Genomic DNA, 16,182 nt, shown 5'->3' with positions numbered 1-16,182 from the left:
ATTCAGCAAATTGGTATTATTTGATATATTTAAAACTATTTAAAAAGAGTATAATTTTTTTTTTTTGAAAGAGGATACATTAAAAAGTATAATTTTTTTTTTTAAATGTATAGTATGAAACCAAATTGATGGAATAAAATTGTAAATAAAATTAGTTTTTATAAAAAAAAAATTGTTTTGGAGTATTTTTTTATGGAAAGTTTGTTCTTCATCTATAGATTTCTGAAAATTTTTTTAGCCACCGGATTGGAGTGTCTTAGCCGTGGTGCTGGTGCTAAAAAAAACCGCGACTTCTTTTAGTCTTTGGCTTTTATTTTATAAAAAAGTGCAATATAATGTAAAAAGTCAATAGAAACCAGTTAAAAAAGATAAAAATAGGTAGGTTCAAACTTCTTCAAATAAATCGATCCAAAATTTGGAAATTTTTCAAAAAAAGTAATAAGGTAAAATTTATGGGACTTGGGCCAAAGGCGTACAGCCATGAGACTGGTGTTAAATCAAAGTTTAAGGATAATGCATGCAAAGATTGAAGTTCAAATTCGCGGTTTTTCGAATACAACACAGTTAACAGTTTTTTCGAGCTGCAAAGTTGGTATATGTATATGTACATATCCTCACAAGATACCAACAAATCAGTTCGATGCAATTTTTTGCGACCTAAATCGATTTTTGTACAAGGTGACTTGACAGCCCTATTTTGCTTTGATAAAGTTTTTGTGATAATAGGAAATTATCTATCTAAGCGATTGTTACTTTTTTATCAATCAATAAGCAATAACAATAAAACACCAAGTTGTAGTGGCACTCAAAGCCATGAAATATAAGTTTTCGATTTCTAGACCATATTAATTTAAGTCTGTTTGCGCCAACTCTGAACATAGTTTACTACTACTAAAGACATAAAGAACTGCGAACAGACTTTTCAAAAAAGTATATTTCTGTTAGAAACAGATAGCAAACTGCTGTTTTTCAGATGAAAAATGTTTAATTTTGATCGAACCTACGACATTTATAATTTGCATAATTATCTCATCTTGGGCTCTTGTGAACTTTAAATTTAGTTAGTCGTTTTCGCGATGGCTTCGAAAAACTGGAAATTTAAGTATTTTTAGAATTTTAGAATTTCGGGGCATCAGATGCTAAATTTGTGGTGAAACTTTTTACGAATATACGAATCTTTACTTAAGATTAAAAAAAAAAATTTACTATCAATTATTTAAATCGTTACTTTCCTAAAAATTTTACCTTTCTTATATAAAGTCAAATAAATTTTAGTTTTGCTTGTCAAATGTAAGTCTAGCATTTTATTGGAATTAAATTATAGTTTTTATTTTGAATACAATTTTCCAAAGCCCATAAAAAGTATGTTAATAATTAATTCTTATCTTAACTTTTCTTATCATTTTTTTTTTTATATACATAACACTAGATTAAAATATGACAAAATTATTGCCTGTTGTAGCGGCGTTTATCATTCACAGAGCTCTTCGAATGTCAATTTTTCTAAAACCAGGCTGTGAAACTTTCACTCCACAAACTACTTTATCAAGCTGGATTTTTCTTCTAACCATGTTGGAAATTCTTTGGGATGCAGAAATATTACCTGATCGTTACAAAGCAATTCCATTGTGGTGTCTTTGGTATATAGAAATATTTATATCTTTGCTTTTGATTGAATTTGGTATTTTAATAATTTGGAATAATATGGAGCAATTCATTTACCGGACACTTACAATTGGAATTTCATTTGTCCTACCGCAATTACATTTAAACCAGGCAAATTGGTTTATTGAACTTGTAACAGTTACCATAAGTATTGGTTTATTTTACTATATTAGCTATGCAACCGATACTTTTTATCGACTCAAAAAAACGATGGAACGTACATTAAAAAGAATTGTAAATAATATAAGCACGTTGAGATCAAAATCTGGGATTAAGCTGGAAAATACAAATTCTTGTGATTCTCAAGACTATTTTGCTAATCAAGAAGATGGTTTGAGTTGTACTTGTTCGAGAAAAGTCAACAGAAGTCGATCGCTTCACCGAAATAAAAAGAAATAGATATTAATTTTCGTTTGTGTGTCATGTCGTATGTGGGTTTTTTTTTTTAATAAAGTTTAAAATTTTAGTATAAGTATAAGTCCATTTGAATGCGATGATACCAGGATTTTTTTATAAGGGAAGGTAATTCGACTGAATTTCATACAAATTTCCATTCTAACGGATTCCATGATTATTTTATCGGGACTCATAGGAAATTTACAATAAGGTTGAAATTCGTTTCCATTATTGTTTCAATAAACTATTGAAATGTAATTAATGGTTTCTTTTTTAACATAGCCAAAAATAAAAAAACAAATAAACAGTTGGATTTTTTGATCTTTGATTTACTCCTTTAAAAAAATAACAATTTTTAAAAAAAGTGGGTGCAAAAAAGTCTCTTTACAATGATGAAAATATATTTTTTTGGAATTGTAAATACAATATTCCTCGAAGAATTGTACATAAACTTCATGTATACGTATTCTCTATAAAATATGAGACATAAAAAAGTTCTATCTATAATTATTAAATCTATATACGTAACTCTTTGTATGCACACATTTTGGAATGAAACCCAAGCCTTTTTCTTTCTTTCGGAACAGAATCATAATTGGTTCATATAATTAAATTTATGAATTAATTTCAGAACTATTTTGAATCCATTTTTCTGGTAGCATCGAATTTTAATCATTTTATAAGTTCATAAATGATGAAGAAATTCTTGGAAAATTGAACAGAAACTTATGTATTCATATTACTGAAAAGCTCATAACTTTTATTTGAACAATAACAATATGTGACTTGGGAAATAGCTTTCCACGCCATCTACCACTTGTAGCGACAACCCGAAAATGATATAGATTTTTTTTTCGATTTGCAGTTCAATGTAGTTTCCATAAGAAAAAAACAAAAAAGACCTCGAAAGACATTTATTTTACGAATTAATTTTATATGAACGAGTATCAATTTTATGATTGTAAAATGATAATAATATGTGTTTATATCTAAATCAGGTTTAAAATATATCAAAAAGAATAATAATTCCTATTTAATTTGTCTCCAAAAAGAGAAGCAAATCGCAGGAAAACAACAACAAATACTACAAAAAATATAGAAACTATTTTGGTTTAATTTTCTTTCAAGATTGTTGAAAATAAAAAAAAATGCTTACCTACTATTATTTGTGAAAAAGTGAAACAAATAAAAGAATAATTTAATAATTTTTATATTTTTTATAGTATTTTTTGTTGTTTTCAGGCGATTCGCTTGCACTTTTTAAATACAAATTACACAGGTATTATTATACTTTTTGATATATTTTAAACCTGATTTAGATATAAACACATATTATTATCATTTTGCAATCATAAAATTGATACTCGTACATATAAAATTAATTCGTAAAATAAATGTTTTTCGAGGTCTTTTTTATTTTTTTCTTATGGAAATTACATTGAGCGGCAAATCCGAAAATAATCTATATAACTTTCGGGGTTCCGTCGCTATCCACTAGGTGCCGTGATGCCAAGTGTCAATATAACCTAAAACCAAATAATAGCGAGTGGGCTTGTGTAGTTCGCGAACGAACTAGTTTAATGAACTAGTTCATTTTGGTGAACTTATGAACTTATTTCACTAACTTAGCACAATTTAGTTCGCGATTAGCGAAGAAAATTTTTTTCAACAAAATAAACAGCAACTAAGAGCAGTCGTATTATGACAAGACAGAACAGCTTTTAGCATCTATGATTACTATGATTCCGATTTAATGAAAGAAAAACGACCTTCTCCTAGACTTCTAGCAGGAATCAGAAAGCTCGACAAGTTATGAACGAATTAATGAATTTTTATAAGAAAGAACATTTTTATCTATTATTTTTAACTTGATGTTTGTTTTATATGTAAGTGGAATACTTAAATTTTACATAAATTTGGATACCGTTTGAACAAAGTAATTTTGTTTTTGTAATTCTAACAAAAACCGGATAATTAAAATAAATTTAACTAAAATGAACTAATTCAGAACCATGGTATAAGAAGAGAAGGTATGATCATTAGAAAAAACTCAGTATCGAGAACTGTCAAATGAAAGAAAAAAAGATGGCTACTTAAGGTTTTGACAGCCCAGCCCATTGAAATTGTTGTTGTAAACAAATTTGTCTTGGAAATTGTTGTTGCTTTTGACTTTGCCAAATGCCAAACGTCAAAACACTATTACCCCATTTTGTAAGATGGCGGCTCTAATGATCATACCTTGTCTTTTTATACCATGATTCAGAACTATGTAGTTTAGTAGCGTGATTTGAACTAAATTGATCGATCATTCAAATTATCTAAAATCCCCAACTCTAATAGCGAGGCAATGGTGCTTATAGGTGCATATTGAAACCTTACAAATCCTTTAACATCAGGATACTTCTCCGATTGTCATCTCATTAGATAAAGCTGTAAACAGAATTAGTACTCAAATTAGATGATACTATGGTACATAATGGTTGAATAAACGAGTGCACGATGGTAAACTATTTAAATGAATAAAAGTATATTTTTAAGAAAAACTACAAATTTTCAAACTTCAAATTGAATTCTATTTTATCGTTTATTTAAAAATAACTTAATACTAAAAACCAATATAAATTATAATCGTACGTACATATTATTATAATGTTTGTAACTATTATTTCTATATTTATATCAACCGCAAATGTTCAAAGGCGTGCTACTTTTTAAATTTATTATTATTTTGCCATTTATTTATTATTTTCTGTTTCTTTTATTTTTTATTTTTTATTTTTTATTTTTTTTTTTTTGATTTACAATGAAAACTTGTAATAATTATGTCGACATAATTTTTTAATTTTTTTCTTGTATGAATGAATATTTTCATTAAAAGTTTCCCTAACAATATTTACAAAAATTCGTTAATACAAAAAATAAATAAATTGAAACGAAAAATTGTTTTTGTGTTACAGAGCTCTCTCTCCTCTATCTCGTGTATTAAATTGGATCTAGTGGTTTTATTTTGTGTGTGAGGGAGCATTCGTTAAGTTCCAATTAAGATAATACAAACTGGAACAAGGGAAAACCCCTCGAAATATAAATGAAGAGTCAAATCATAAGAAGAAACAATCTTGAATAATAAAAAACAAATTTAAGAAAAACTCATTTTACAATAGAAATGAAAAGTATACAAATACAAATAATAAATACACAATTGATAAAGATGAGTATGCCTTTAACTTTTTTGTGAGTATAACGAATCTTTCATATTTGTTTTTGTTTTTTCTATAATTTTTATTTATAAATACATTTCCTCTCGAATTAAAATAACAAAAAAAAAAGATCCAATCTAGCTTTTGGTTATTTTTGGTATTTTTAATAAAAAAAATTGTTTCGCGGGTAGGGGAAAGGGAGCAGGCGCGGGCACAGGCACACAGCACGGGCTCAGGGAATTTTAATTTGTAATTTGCGGTATAGTTGAAGTTAGGCTAAGATTACTATATAGTTGTTTTAGGTAGAAGATATTGCTGCTCTGCAAAAAAGGATCATCGAGTAAAATGGCACCTCTCATTCGATGATGGCAAGAGTCGACTTCTATCCATTGTCACACTGGTGACCCTCACAATTGCCCCAGAATATGCAATTGCCCACACCACTGTAGCATATCAAGAAGACGGCTGTGAGAAATACCAAGCTGCAAATTGTGCAGGGCTTACGTTCGAGAAAGAAACCAATCAAATAGAGAACAATGAACATTACATGGGTTTGCATTAGGGCTGGATTCGTTGGTTTCGGGATCAGGAGCACTGGGATGAGGCATTGGAGGCAGTACATTTTTTGCAAATAATAAAATAAAATTCGAGTCTGCCAAAGTTTTTGTCGAGATTTTTTTCAACAATTTTGCCGTGTTACAGTTAAATATTTGCTGTTGTTGGTGATGAATTCCAATGTAGTTAATGTTAACAAACTTTTGACATTGCAATTAATTGCATTTTAAATTTTATTTTATTTATTTTAATGTGAAAAAAAGAGTACTTTCTTTTTTAATATTTTTCGTAATGTTAAGAGTTTTAGAAGGAAAAAATCATTTAACTATTTGACAGCGGAGAAAAAAAAATACACTTCTTTATTTGCGGCGAATTTGAATGTGTCAAATTGATTTCTTTTTAACAGGGTGGACCCTTTTGTTTGTTTATATTTTTTTTGTTTTTGTTGAGAAATTTCAAAACAAATTGTAGCAAAATCGATTTGTCAGTCGAGATCTTCATTCAAAATTACATCCCTCGGAAAAGTTGCATAAAGTCTTACTTATTTTATGATTTGTTCTAATTGTTACTCCAACCAACCGCTAGGAGTCGCGCATTGCAATGCAAAATTGTATGTTTTCCTGTAGGTGTTATAGTTTAAAAAAATTTTTTTTAATGCAGTGTTGATTCTAAAGGCTTATGTCGTTTTCTATTGACTTTTGAGATTTTTGTGTAAAATTCTCAGATTTTCCACTGCAAATAGAATATGAAATCTAGTTTTGTAATTGTGTGCGAAATCTGTGCGTATAAAAAAAATAAAACAACAACAAATGTTAAGACAAATGTCAAACAGAGGAGTGTGTGTGAAAGTGCGTGTGTTTGTATGCGTGAATCTTGATAAAAATCCAGAATCAGATTCTTGAATCTCAGATTCATTTTTTTGTCATTTTTTTGAATCTCAAGACGCAAATAGATCATGAAATCTGAGATTTGTCCACTATTTCCCCTCTTCACCCCCCCCTTTCAGCTGTCAAATTCACAAATCTCATTCTGAGATTCGTCAATAGAAAACGACATTAACTACATTCACCACTTTTTGAAAAAGTACAAAAGTGAAAATATTTTTTTTCTCGCAGGCGCAATTTTTTTGTAAAAAAGAGTAAACAAAATGTTTTTTTGACGAAAAAATAAGTTTTCTACATCATTTGTTTTCATTTCCCAGCCCGAAAAACAATACAAAAATGCGTTTGAAAATTTTCACTTTTGTACTTTTTCACTTTTTGAGCCAATGTAGTTAAGGCTTAATAGCTGGGGTATTCACGATCTGATAAAAGTAGTCTAGTATCATTGCAAAAGTGTAAAATCTTACAACACTACACAACAACAACAAAATATACGGATTAAAATTTTAAAAACAGTCTTGCACTTTAGCTACACCCGAGCCCTATTGCAACATAAAAATACAATAGAGTAAAAAGTTTTTGGCAGATGGCAGCTCAACATCGCGTCGCCCATGATGAAACAGTTTATCTCATTTATTCTGTTTATAATGGTCATCGCTACTCATGTCCCGAATTAACCCAAACAAAACAAAGAATTAAATTATCAAAAATGGAAAAAGAAGAAGCATCGGTGGAAAGATAACCCAAAAAAAAAACGTAGGCATCTGTTGGACCAGATCGTGAATACCCCTAGCTTGTTTTTATAACTAGAGCTCAAATGAGATAATTTCGCATATTGGGTCTGTTCAAATTTCAAAATAAAAAACTTTTCTATACGATTTGACATTCGAAATTAGATAATTTTTTGAAAGTATCTCATTTGGGCTGTAATGAAAACAGGGTTCGAATTACTGCACACGATTACGTTCATACGTTAACGTTTTGACTATTTCTGTGTCTATTTAATTATTAGAAAAAGATAGGGACACATAGCAACCATTCGTTAACGAAAGTATGCCTTAATTCGACCCCAGGCTATTAACGAAAATTAAAACTCGGAAATGTATTACCTAATTATGTGTAATGTACAGTATTACCGCCGTATAGTCAGGCATTAATAGACATATTATAGCCTTTTCACACCAAACCCAAAAACGCGGTTTATGGCAAAAAGTTTTCAAAAACCTGAAAAGCGTTCACACCACAAATTTACAGGTTTTTGTTTGACGTTTAAAATTTTTTGACATTCAAATGTCAAGTTTTCGATGGGATTTTATTTTTGTTGTTTAAATCAGCTTTTGAGCTCACAAAATTGATCATATAAAATGAATTCTGGCAATTTAAATATAATTTTATTTATTTGGTCGTTAAATTGTGTAGTTTAATTTTAATTTCTTCCGGAGAATAATATATTGGCCGACCCTCAAATTCTTAAGCCATTTTGATGTAAATATATATGACCTTTTTTTCTTCTGCTTTTGAGCTGTCGCTCCTTTTCAGCCCAATGTTCCAACAGGAACTCTTCATCTTCGGTCCCCCACATTTTTTTTGTGTGTATTTTTCTACTCTTCCATTTTCTATAATTAATTAAAGAAATAAAAAAATAAATTTGATTTATATTATCAAATAAAAAAAAATCAACAAACCGCATTTGTAAAACAATTAGTTATCTTTGCCTGTCAGTTCTTTTTTTTTTGTCTGCTGTCAGTTCTTTTTTTTTGTCTGCTGAATTGTTGCTGAATTCCTCAAAAGGTTTGTTTGGTTATTTCGTTTGGAGTTGAATGTTTTCATTTTCAGGTTTTTGGCGAGTTTAATCAAAAACTTGTGTTTTACGAAAACTTGTGGTTTATGAAAAATGTATGGAAAAACTTGTGTTTTTGATATAGGTTTTTGGGGTTTTTCGCAAAAACCGCGTTTTTGGCTTGGTGTGAAAAGGCTATTAGTGCCTGACTATACGGCTATTTTTTAAACACCTAGCCAGTGAGTATGTAGGCAAGAGGGATGAGGATATCTTTTTGACTTTTGTTCCTTTATTATGCAAAAGCGGTGCTTGATTGGGGAAAACACTGTATAATCGATTTCAAAATGCGCAGATTTGCTAGAAAATCACACATTAGTTTCTAATTGTACATTTTTTATCTGTCAAAATTTAGTGGACGAAAAATTAGTCAAGAAAAACGGAGAAAAAAATATCAGGTAAAATTTAGCGCCATTTCTGCGTACTAGGTTTTATATAAAAAGAAAAATAGTAGCAGGATCAAGATGACGGTGTACACTACTCTCACTATTTTCTCGTTCTACATATGATTTAATGCAATAAAAACAAATTCTGCAATGTGTTCCAAATTTTGATAGTCTGATGCTTCTACACGAAGACGCAAAAGTTCAACATGCACATAAGAGCAAAGGAGAAATCGATTTTTCTTTCTCCCTTGCTCTTATGTCTTGAATTTTGCATCTTCGTTTAGAAGACGACATATGAATAGACCCTCCTATCCAATGTGATCAGGTACGACCAAACAGACCTAATACGTGTTCTAAGAAATCTTCAGACTATCAATAAAATGAACACATCCAAATTGTTCGAGGCCGTCTGTCAAATATGAACTGGGCTAATGATACGTTTCTCGCCATTTTCGCCTTGTATTTTTATTTGATTTCAAGTGAAGCACCGCTTTAACTCATAGGTTCTTCTTCACGGTTGTTTAATTTTATTTTTATTTCCACTGGATTCTTGCAAAAACAAATCTTATCAATTTTTAAATTCAGGTTCTCGTTAACGTTAACTCACAATCTTTAGGTCAAGTGTGAAAAATAAGAAATTCACCGAGTTATTTTCCTTACAAAAAAAGAACAAATTAATTAAAAATATACCATGGCTCTATCGAAACCAATATACACAATCCTTGGTGCATATCTAGAGCAACTCTTTAACCATCCAATTCGCACAAAATCTATCACCAGGTAAGGTTGTTTTGTAATATCTGTTTAAAGGTCATTAATTGCATAAATTTTATATTACTTTAATACTCGTTATGCTTCAAGTGCTGTACTAGCCACTTCAGCTAATTACACTTCTCAAAGAATAGCTGGCAATAAAACAATCAGTCAAAAAGCATTGCTAGCTTATGGATCTTTTGGGTAAGTGATATAAGCCCTCAAATACTCAAAAAGACAAACAAGTTATTTAAATTTAAACTTATTATATTTTAAGACTTCTTTTTGGAGGCACTGTGCCACATTTCTTCTATCAAATGGTTGAGAAGATATTTCCTCACAAAATGCCCTTAAGAAAAATCTTAGTTTTCTTGGCTGAAAGACTTATATTTGCACCCTTTTATCAAGCCCTTTCCCTATATTTCCTTTCCAGATTTGAGGTGAGTACCTTCAAGAAGTTTATTCAATATTCCTTTTCAATTTCGTCTATTTACTATTTTTTGCAGGGCAACACTCATGAACATGCTGTTCAGAATCTAACAAAGCTCTATGAGAAGCTCCTGAAAACGAATTGGATATATTTATCGATTCCGGTGTTCCTTAATATGAACTACGTGCCTCCAATAGTAAGATAAACAAAAATATTTATTTTCTTTAAAAACAAAATCAACTTTCTTATCTTTTCTTGACTTAAGCTGTGAACATTGCGTTTTTTTTTTTTTTGTTTTTAAACTAAACAAATTTTTCTTTTATTTTATGCAATCAGATTCGTACGCTTACATTCAACATGATATCGTTTGTATGGGTTATTTACTTGGCTGGTGTTCGTAGGCGTTTTGAGTTGAAAAAGAAATCTGATGAGGCAACAACTTCTCAAGGAATCAGTAACAATTTAAAATAGTTAAGAATATGATTTATGGATTATTGCAGGTTTCTAAGATAGAAATGTGTTTTTTGTTTTTTTTGATAAAAAAAAAACAGAGATAATAACGATTTGTTATGCGGACGTAGGGTAGTTTGTAAACAAAAACAAAAAAAGAAAATAATATCTTGGCACAATGGTTCTTTAAATATTTATATTTTATGTTTAAGATCTTATTAGTTTGTTATGGTGTTTATATTATTATTATACAATATTATTTACATTCCAAGAAAAAAAAATCAGAGGAAAAATATTTTTTAATTCGCGATAAAAGGTTAAGTTGTCTTTTTTTGTCAACTAAATGAGAATACACTACACATACCTACATCTAGAGGATGTGGAAGAATAAAGTTTAAATAAATATTGAACAAATTTTATAAGTCAAACGCAATAAGAGGATTTTTTATTTCGCTAATGATAATATTGCAACCGTAGAACAAAACTAATTTTTTTTTTACTCCTATATGGTCATGAATACATTTTATTCATGAAATAATGCTCATTTTGCTGTTTCTAAGTCCTTAAGAACTTTAATTTAAAGTCTTGATTTATTTCTTAAAGCCTCTGCTAGAATGTTGAAGTTTTGCTTATAAATAAAAGCAAGTAGACCCACTTTGCACAAAAATAGTAACATTTCTAAAGCGATCAAAAATTTTTGTTTGTCTTGGTAAGATTTTGTCGAATACCTTAGACATATCTTCTTAAGTCTTATGAATATTTCAATACTCTTTTGAAACTAAGTTTAATTCATTCAAATGTATACCTAATCGTTCCAAACCCTTAAACTGTCTATATTTTGAAAACGAAGTGAGATTGCATGATAGCTAAAAGAATATAAATTACATATCCATAATACCTTGGGCAACATCTTAGTTGGTATGAAAATGGTTTTGGACATAGATATAACTACATCCATACAATGCTTGGTTAATTCGTTCATTCAAAAACGTAAATTTTTTTTAATGTAAAGGCTGAAGAATGTTATCTTTGTAAGTTTCTTTTAAAAACGTGCAATTTCACAAATCTCCATGGTTTCTGGCGGTTTTAAAATAATGCAATTGTTAAACGATTCACTAAACAAAAAGTGTTTTTGTATCGATTTGGTCGAGCAAACATTTATTTATTTTCGAAAAAAAGGAACCCTTTTTACTAATAATAAGGATTTTAATTGCCCGGTTTCGAAGGTACGTCTCGAAAAAGCGAACCGGAAGTAGCCATTTCTCGCACAAAGTCCGGATGAAATAGGAAAATTTGCGGTCGCCTCGCGGACAATATTGGTCAATAAAATAAAAACAGACAGAGCCTCTGCGCGCAAGGTAATACCCTTTCAACTTACTCTATACTATAGGGCGAGCATTGGTTTCGTGATTTTTCGAGGTTTTAATCAAATCCAACATAACCATGTTGATGTTGGAGACATGCAAAAAAGAACTTTTCGTCATCAGTCTGTGACGTCGATAAGCCAGTGAAATAAATGGCACTCAGATCGCATTGAACTTTTTCCTGCGACTTCACTTCATGAAAAAATTTACCAATTTTATCAATCCTTTACCAATAGTCAATAGTTTACCAAAATTCGCGGATAGGAACATCTGTGGTTTTCGTAGTCATCTTTCACTTTCAATTTTCTTTAGCTCAATGAGTACAGCGTTGCTGCAGTTGCTGTCCGGTCTAAAAAAGACTGAATGCCCAGAAGTCTGAATGAAGTCACAACTTAAGAAATGACAAAACACCGTAAATTCGGAATCGTATTTGAATTTCGCTATGAATCTATTCTCTTGACTCGTTTTCCTGAACATGGAAAATAGCTTGGTGGAAAAAGATTTTCAAAAATTTAAGAAATTTATCGATGCAACGAATGCTTACTATGCAGAGTTTAAAAAATCTTATTTTTAATAAAATGTCGTTTGACGAAGTGCATCGTTCTACAAAAAATATTGCCATGTAAATCCATTATTACAAAAGGAAGTTTTCAAAAAAAGTTATTTTAAGTTTTTAAAAGATTCAAAACTTTAAACTGTCTTTCACAATTCATATTGAACTTTTATTGAAAAATGATACCAACATAGATTGAAAATCTTACTTAAAACATAAGTGTCGTTTTTGAATATCAGCAGTAATCTCAAAAAGTGGAAGAATATGTACTTATAAAATAAAAGTATTCTCAGTAGAGTGAAGTAAAACGAAAAAAATTTTAATAATCAATTACATTATTTCAAACGAAATTAAAAAAAAAAAAAAAACTATCAGCACTTCCACATTTCCACTTCCACTCTTTCGTTCACCCTTCTAAATTAAAGATAAATTTTGTTAATAACTATATTAGGTATAGTTTGTAGACCAAATAAATCGGTAGTCCCTACTAATTAATTCAGATATAAATTATTTTTTATCAAAAGTGCAACGAATTATATTTTTTTTTTATGTTCTTATCAATGAATAGAATAACTGAAAACGCCTTTATTGATAATGGATTATAGCATTAATCACTATTCTTAATCTTATCTGTAAAAAAAAAACAAAGCATTTTGATTGAGCTTGTAATAAAATGACTCTGCGAAAAAAGTGCTTCACAAACAATTTAAAAAAATAATAAATAAATTTACCTATCAAGACTTTGAAAAAAAAAACTCACCGTTTCAATATTGTTACCCTCTTCTGTTTCATCAGACCAAAAACAAAAAATATTTCACACTTTTGTTTTTTTTTTTTTTTCTTTCACCTCTTATAAGGTAGTTTGCTTTTGCATTATAATAAAATAGAATGAACTTTATTTTCAAATAGGATTTTTCTCAAAAACAAAAATAAAAATAAAATTAAAAAAATACAGAAGAATAAAAATTGTTAAGTAAATTATTATCACTAAACGAAAGCTAAGTCCGATGTGACGCAATTATTGTGCAAAAAGTCAAAAAGGACATTATACCGTCGCGTTTATATCTCTTTCTCATCTCACAAGCATCTAACTCTAGTCATCATCGTTATGCTACGCTTCCCCACACACAGAGAATAAGCAACATGGGAATAAAAATTGAATATCAGTTATTATAGTTTTGTCTTCCACCAAGTTCCAGAAGATATCTATCTGGATGATCCATCCAATCAGCTGCTGTAAGCTTAACGGTACGCTGGCGTTCGGCTTCTTTGATTTGCCATTTCTTAATGTCCAATTGAACTTCACGTGAACTCTTATCCCCACAACCCCAAATCTCAATGGAAATCAAGACGGCGGAAATTCCCTTACAATCAATGTTCTCGAAATGCTCGTCCACAGCTAGAATTGGCTTCTTTGGATCGGCTCCGGCCCGCAGACCCTTCGGGTAACCCCGAACACAAGTGTTTAAGTACAATATGTTGGGCTTCTTCTCCAAAATTGCAAATTTAGGCAACAGTTGTATCACAACACTGCCCTCTCCACCTGTGTAGAGGTGTGTCTCCTTCCATTCATTAGGAGAACCAATGCAATACGTCTGACCATCTTTTGTGTTCAATAATATTAGAGTAGGACCACGGTACCCCATGAGATGGTGCAAAAACCTATTCGACCCAAGACCATGCTCATTGGAGTCATAAAGCAAAGTCCAATGTGAAGGCAACATCGACAATTTGTCTTTGAAGATTTGAGCAGCCGAAGCTGACTTATTGGCACTTTGTGAGACCACAGCCTGTGGCTTTGAATACAATGGTGGAAGGGCTCCGGCAAGCAGCCAAGCCTGAGACAGAGGCATCAGTGTGTTTAAATCCGAATCGGATTGCTCGGGGAATGGAGTTCGTTGTTCTAATACTGGCGTCGACAATTCTATGCCTGACGACTGTTCATTTTGTTCGAGTCCGCGATACGCAGTTGATAGCGTATGTAGGCAATATTTGTGCACCAGCAGCACCGACCGAATCAAATTGGTCTCAAACCATCGACACACAAAACCAATACTCAGACTGTCTTGGTCAGTGAAAAAGATCGACTTGACAACAGAGTCAAAAGTTCGATTGATAGCCGGACAAAGGACGGCATTGCCAGAATGATCCATTGCCACAGTGTAGCAGGTCAATAAGAGCCTTGTGACGCCTTGTTTATTGATAAAATCTGGTCTATCAATTTCGGCGTACATTCTTATATACCATTCGAGTATCTTGACATCGTCCATTATTCCTAGGAAGCGTTCACATTGTTGACGGAATGCAACTGTGCCAAGATATTCAGTTTGTGCTCGTGAATTGTGATGTAGTTGTTTGAAGAGACGATGTCCCAAATCGGAATAACGTGGAAATACTTGACTGACGAAAATGTCACCAACAATTCCATTGACATGGAATTTTTGTGATTTTTCTTGTAGTTTTTCGGCCAACTTTTCCACGGGCACGAATTGGGTGAGATATTTTTCGCTTATTTCAGCTCCAGAGGCTGATCGGGACATTGTTGTTTTAACGTTGCTGCTTGTCATTGGTGTTAGGTGATGATCATTGTTGGTGTTTTGATTATCTGTGTGGTGGGTGATGGACTTGGTGTCCGAGTTACGAGAATTTGAGTTCCCCATTTTATAAAGGCGTAGTTATGTGAATTAATTTTAATATGATTGATGTTGCACTTGAAAGAAAAGAAGAAAAAAAAACTATTTTTTTCTGCGATTTGTTTTTGCCAAGACGTCGTCGCTGTCATGTGTCACACGTTCAGGTGATTAGAAGAGAAATGTTTAGTTGAAAATGATTGCATTCAGTTCGGTATGAATGAATATGCACAGAAAAACTTTTATTTAAAAAAAAAAATCGAGAATTGGTTTGGGAATTAATTATTTAGGTTTATATCAAGATGTACCTACAGAATACATGGTAATATACTCAGATTTTCGTCTTTCTATTTCTTTCTGTTTTTGTGACGTAATCTGTGTAAAGAATAATGAACTAAAATTTCTTTATATGAAGTTTGAATTTGGGTGATATCGTTAGTCCAAACTAAAACGAATAAAATATATTTTTTAAGACTCACATGCATTCTCACCGCAGAAAGAAACAAAATCAGGACAGTTAAACAAGCAAGGTTATAGTCTGTTTTCCCTGATCCCAAATTAAGACATTAATTAATTCCCCTTGTTCTGAATTTTTGGTGACCAACAACAAAATATTTTAAAGGAATCAGGGGTCGAACAACGGCATACGTACGTTAACGTATTGACGCTTTATCATTTTCTTCTGATTTAATAGTTCGACCCCAGCCCTATCGTGAGTTTCACGTGGAATGTTTTCCGCATAGAATATTTTTGCTGGCCCGGAATTTTTAGAGGTATCGTGAGTTTCACCCGAAGGGAATTTACATTTTCCGCTAAACTATTTTTTTGTTTGGCACCAAAATTTAAGTGAGAGCTGTCGAATACCTCGCATATTACCTGAAAAGCAATTGAAAATACTGATAGATGTCCGAGCGTGAACAACTTTTCGCCCGGAACTCACAATAGGGGAATAGTGAAATTACATTTTTCCGCATTGAATCTTGTTCACGTGAAACTCACGATAGGGCTCAATCCACCCGGAAAAATTGAATTTCACTTTTCCCCTATTGTGAGTTCCGTTCCGGGCGAAAAGATGTTAACGTTCG

General features: G+C 31.2%; 2 protein-coding genes across 2 annotated transcripts; one reads left to right on the top strand and one right to left on the bottom strand.

Moving 5' to 3' along the window:
* Window positions 1-9,413: 9,413 nt before the first annotated feature.
* On the top strand, window positions 9,414-10,986 carry LOC129910351 (peroxisomal membrane protein 2). Its single transcript, XM_055987695.1, has 5 exons — window positions 9,414-9,697; window positions 9,779-9,874; window positions 9,948-10,110; window positions 10,177-10,296; window positions 10,437-10,986. The coding sequence occupies exons 1-5, from the start codon at window positions 9,609-9,611 to the stop codon at window positions 10,569-10,571; spliced, it is 603 nt and encodes a 200-aa protein (XP_055843670.1). The 5' UTR covers window positions 9,414-9,608; the 3' UTR covers window positions 10,572-10,986.
* A 2,322-nt stretch (window positions 10,987-13,308) lies between these two features.
* LOC129910350 (uncharacterized) lies at window positions 13,309-15,266 on the bottom strand. The gene has a single exon (XM_055987693.1). It carries the CDS (start codon window positions 15,125-15,127, stop codon window positions 13,631-13,633), a length of 1,497 nt encoding a protein of 498 aa, XP_055843668.1. The 5' UTR covers window positions 15,128-15,266; the 3' UTR covers window positions 13,309-13,630.
* Window positions 15,267-16,182: the final 916 nt, after the last annotated feature.

Source organism: Episyrphus balteatus, chromosome 2 (genome assembly GCF_945859705.1).
Source record: "Episyrphus balteatus chromosome 2, idEpiBalt1.1, whole genome shotgun sequence".
Classification (NCBI taxonomy): domain Eukaryota; kingdom Metazoa; phylum Arthropoda; class Insecta; order Diptera; family Syrphidae; genus Episyrphus; species Episyrphus balteatus.
This window is presented reverse-complemented; position numbering and strand designations above follow the sequence as displayed.

What these genes read in the sequence shown, in the direction of transcription:
- LOC129910350 (XM_055987693.1), bottom strand. Translation starts at nt 15,127, where the DNA reads ATGGGGAACTCAAATTCTCGTAACTCGGACACCAAGTCCATCACCCAC.
- LOC129910351 (XM_055987695.1), top strand. Translation starts at nt 9,609, where the DNA reads ATGGCTCTATCGAAACCAATATACACAATCCTTGGTGCATATCTAGAG. An exon ending in CGCACAAAATCTATCACCAG is followed by an intron (nt 9,698 to 9,778) that starts GTAAGGTTGTTT and finishes TTATGCTTCAAG; the next exon opens with TGCTGTACTAGCCACTTCAG. An exon ending in TGAACTACGTGCCTCCAATA is followed by an intron (nt 10,297 to 10,436) that starts GTAAGATAAACA and finishes TTATGCAATCAG; the next exon opens with ATTCGTACGCTTACATTCAA.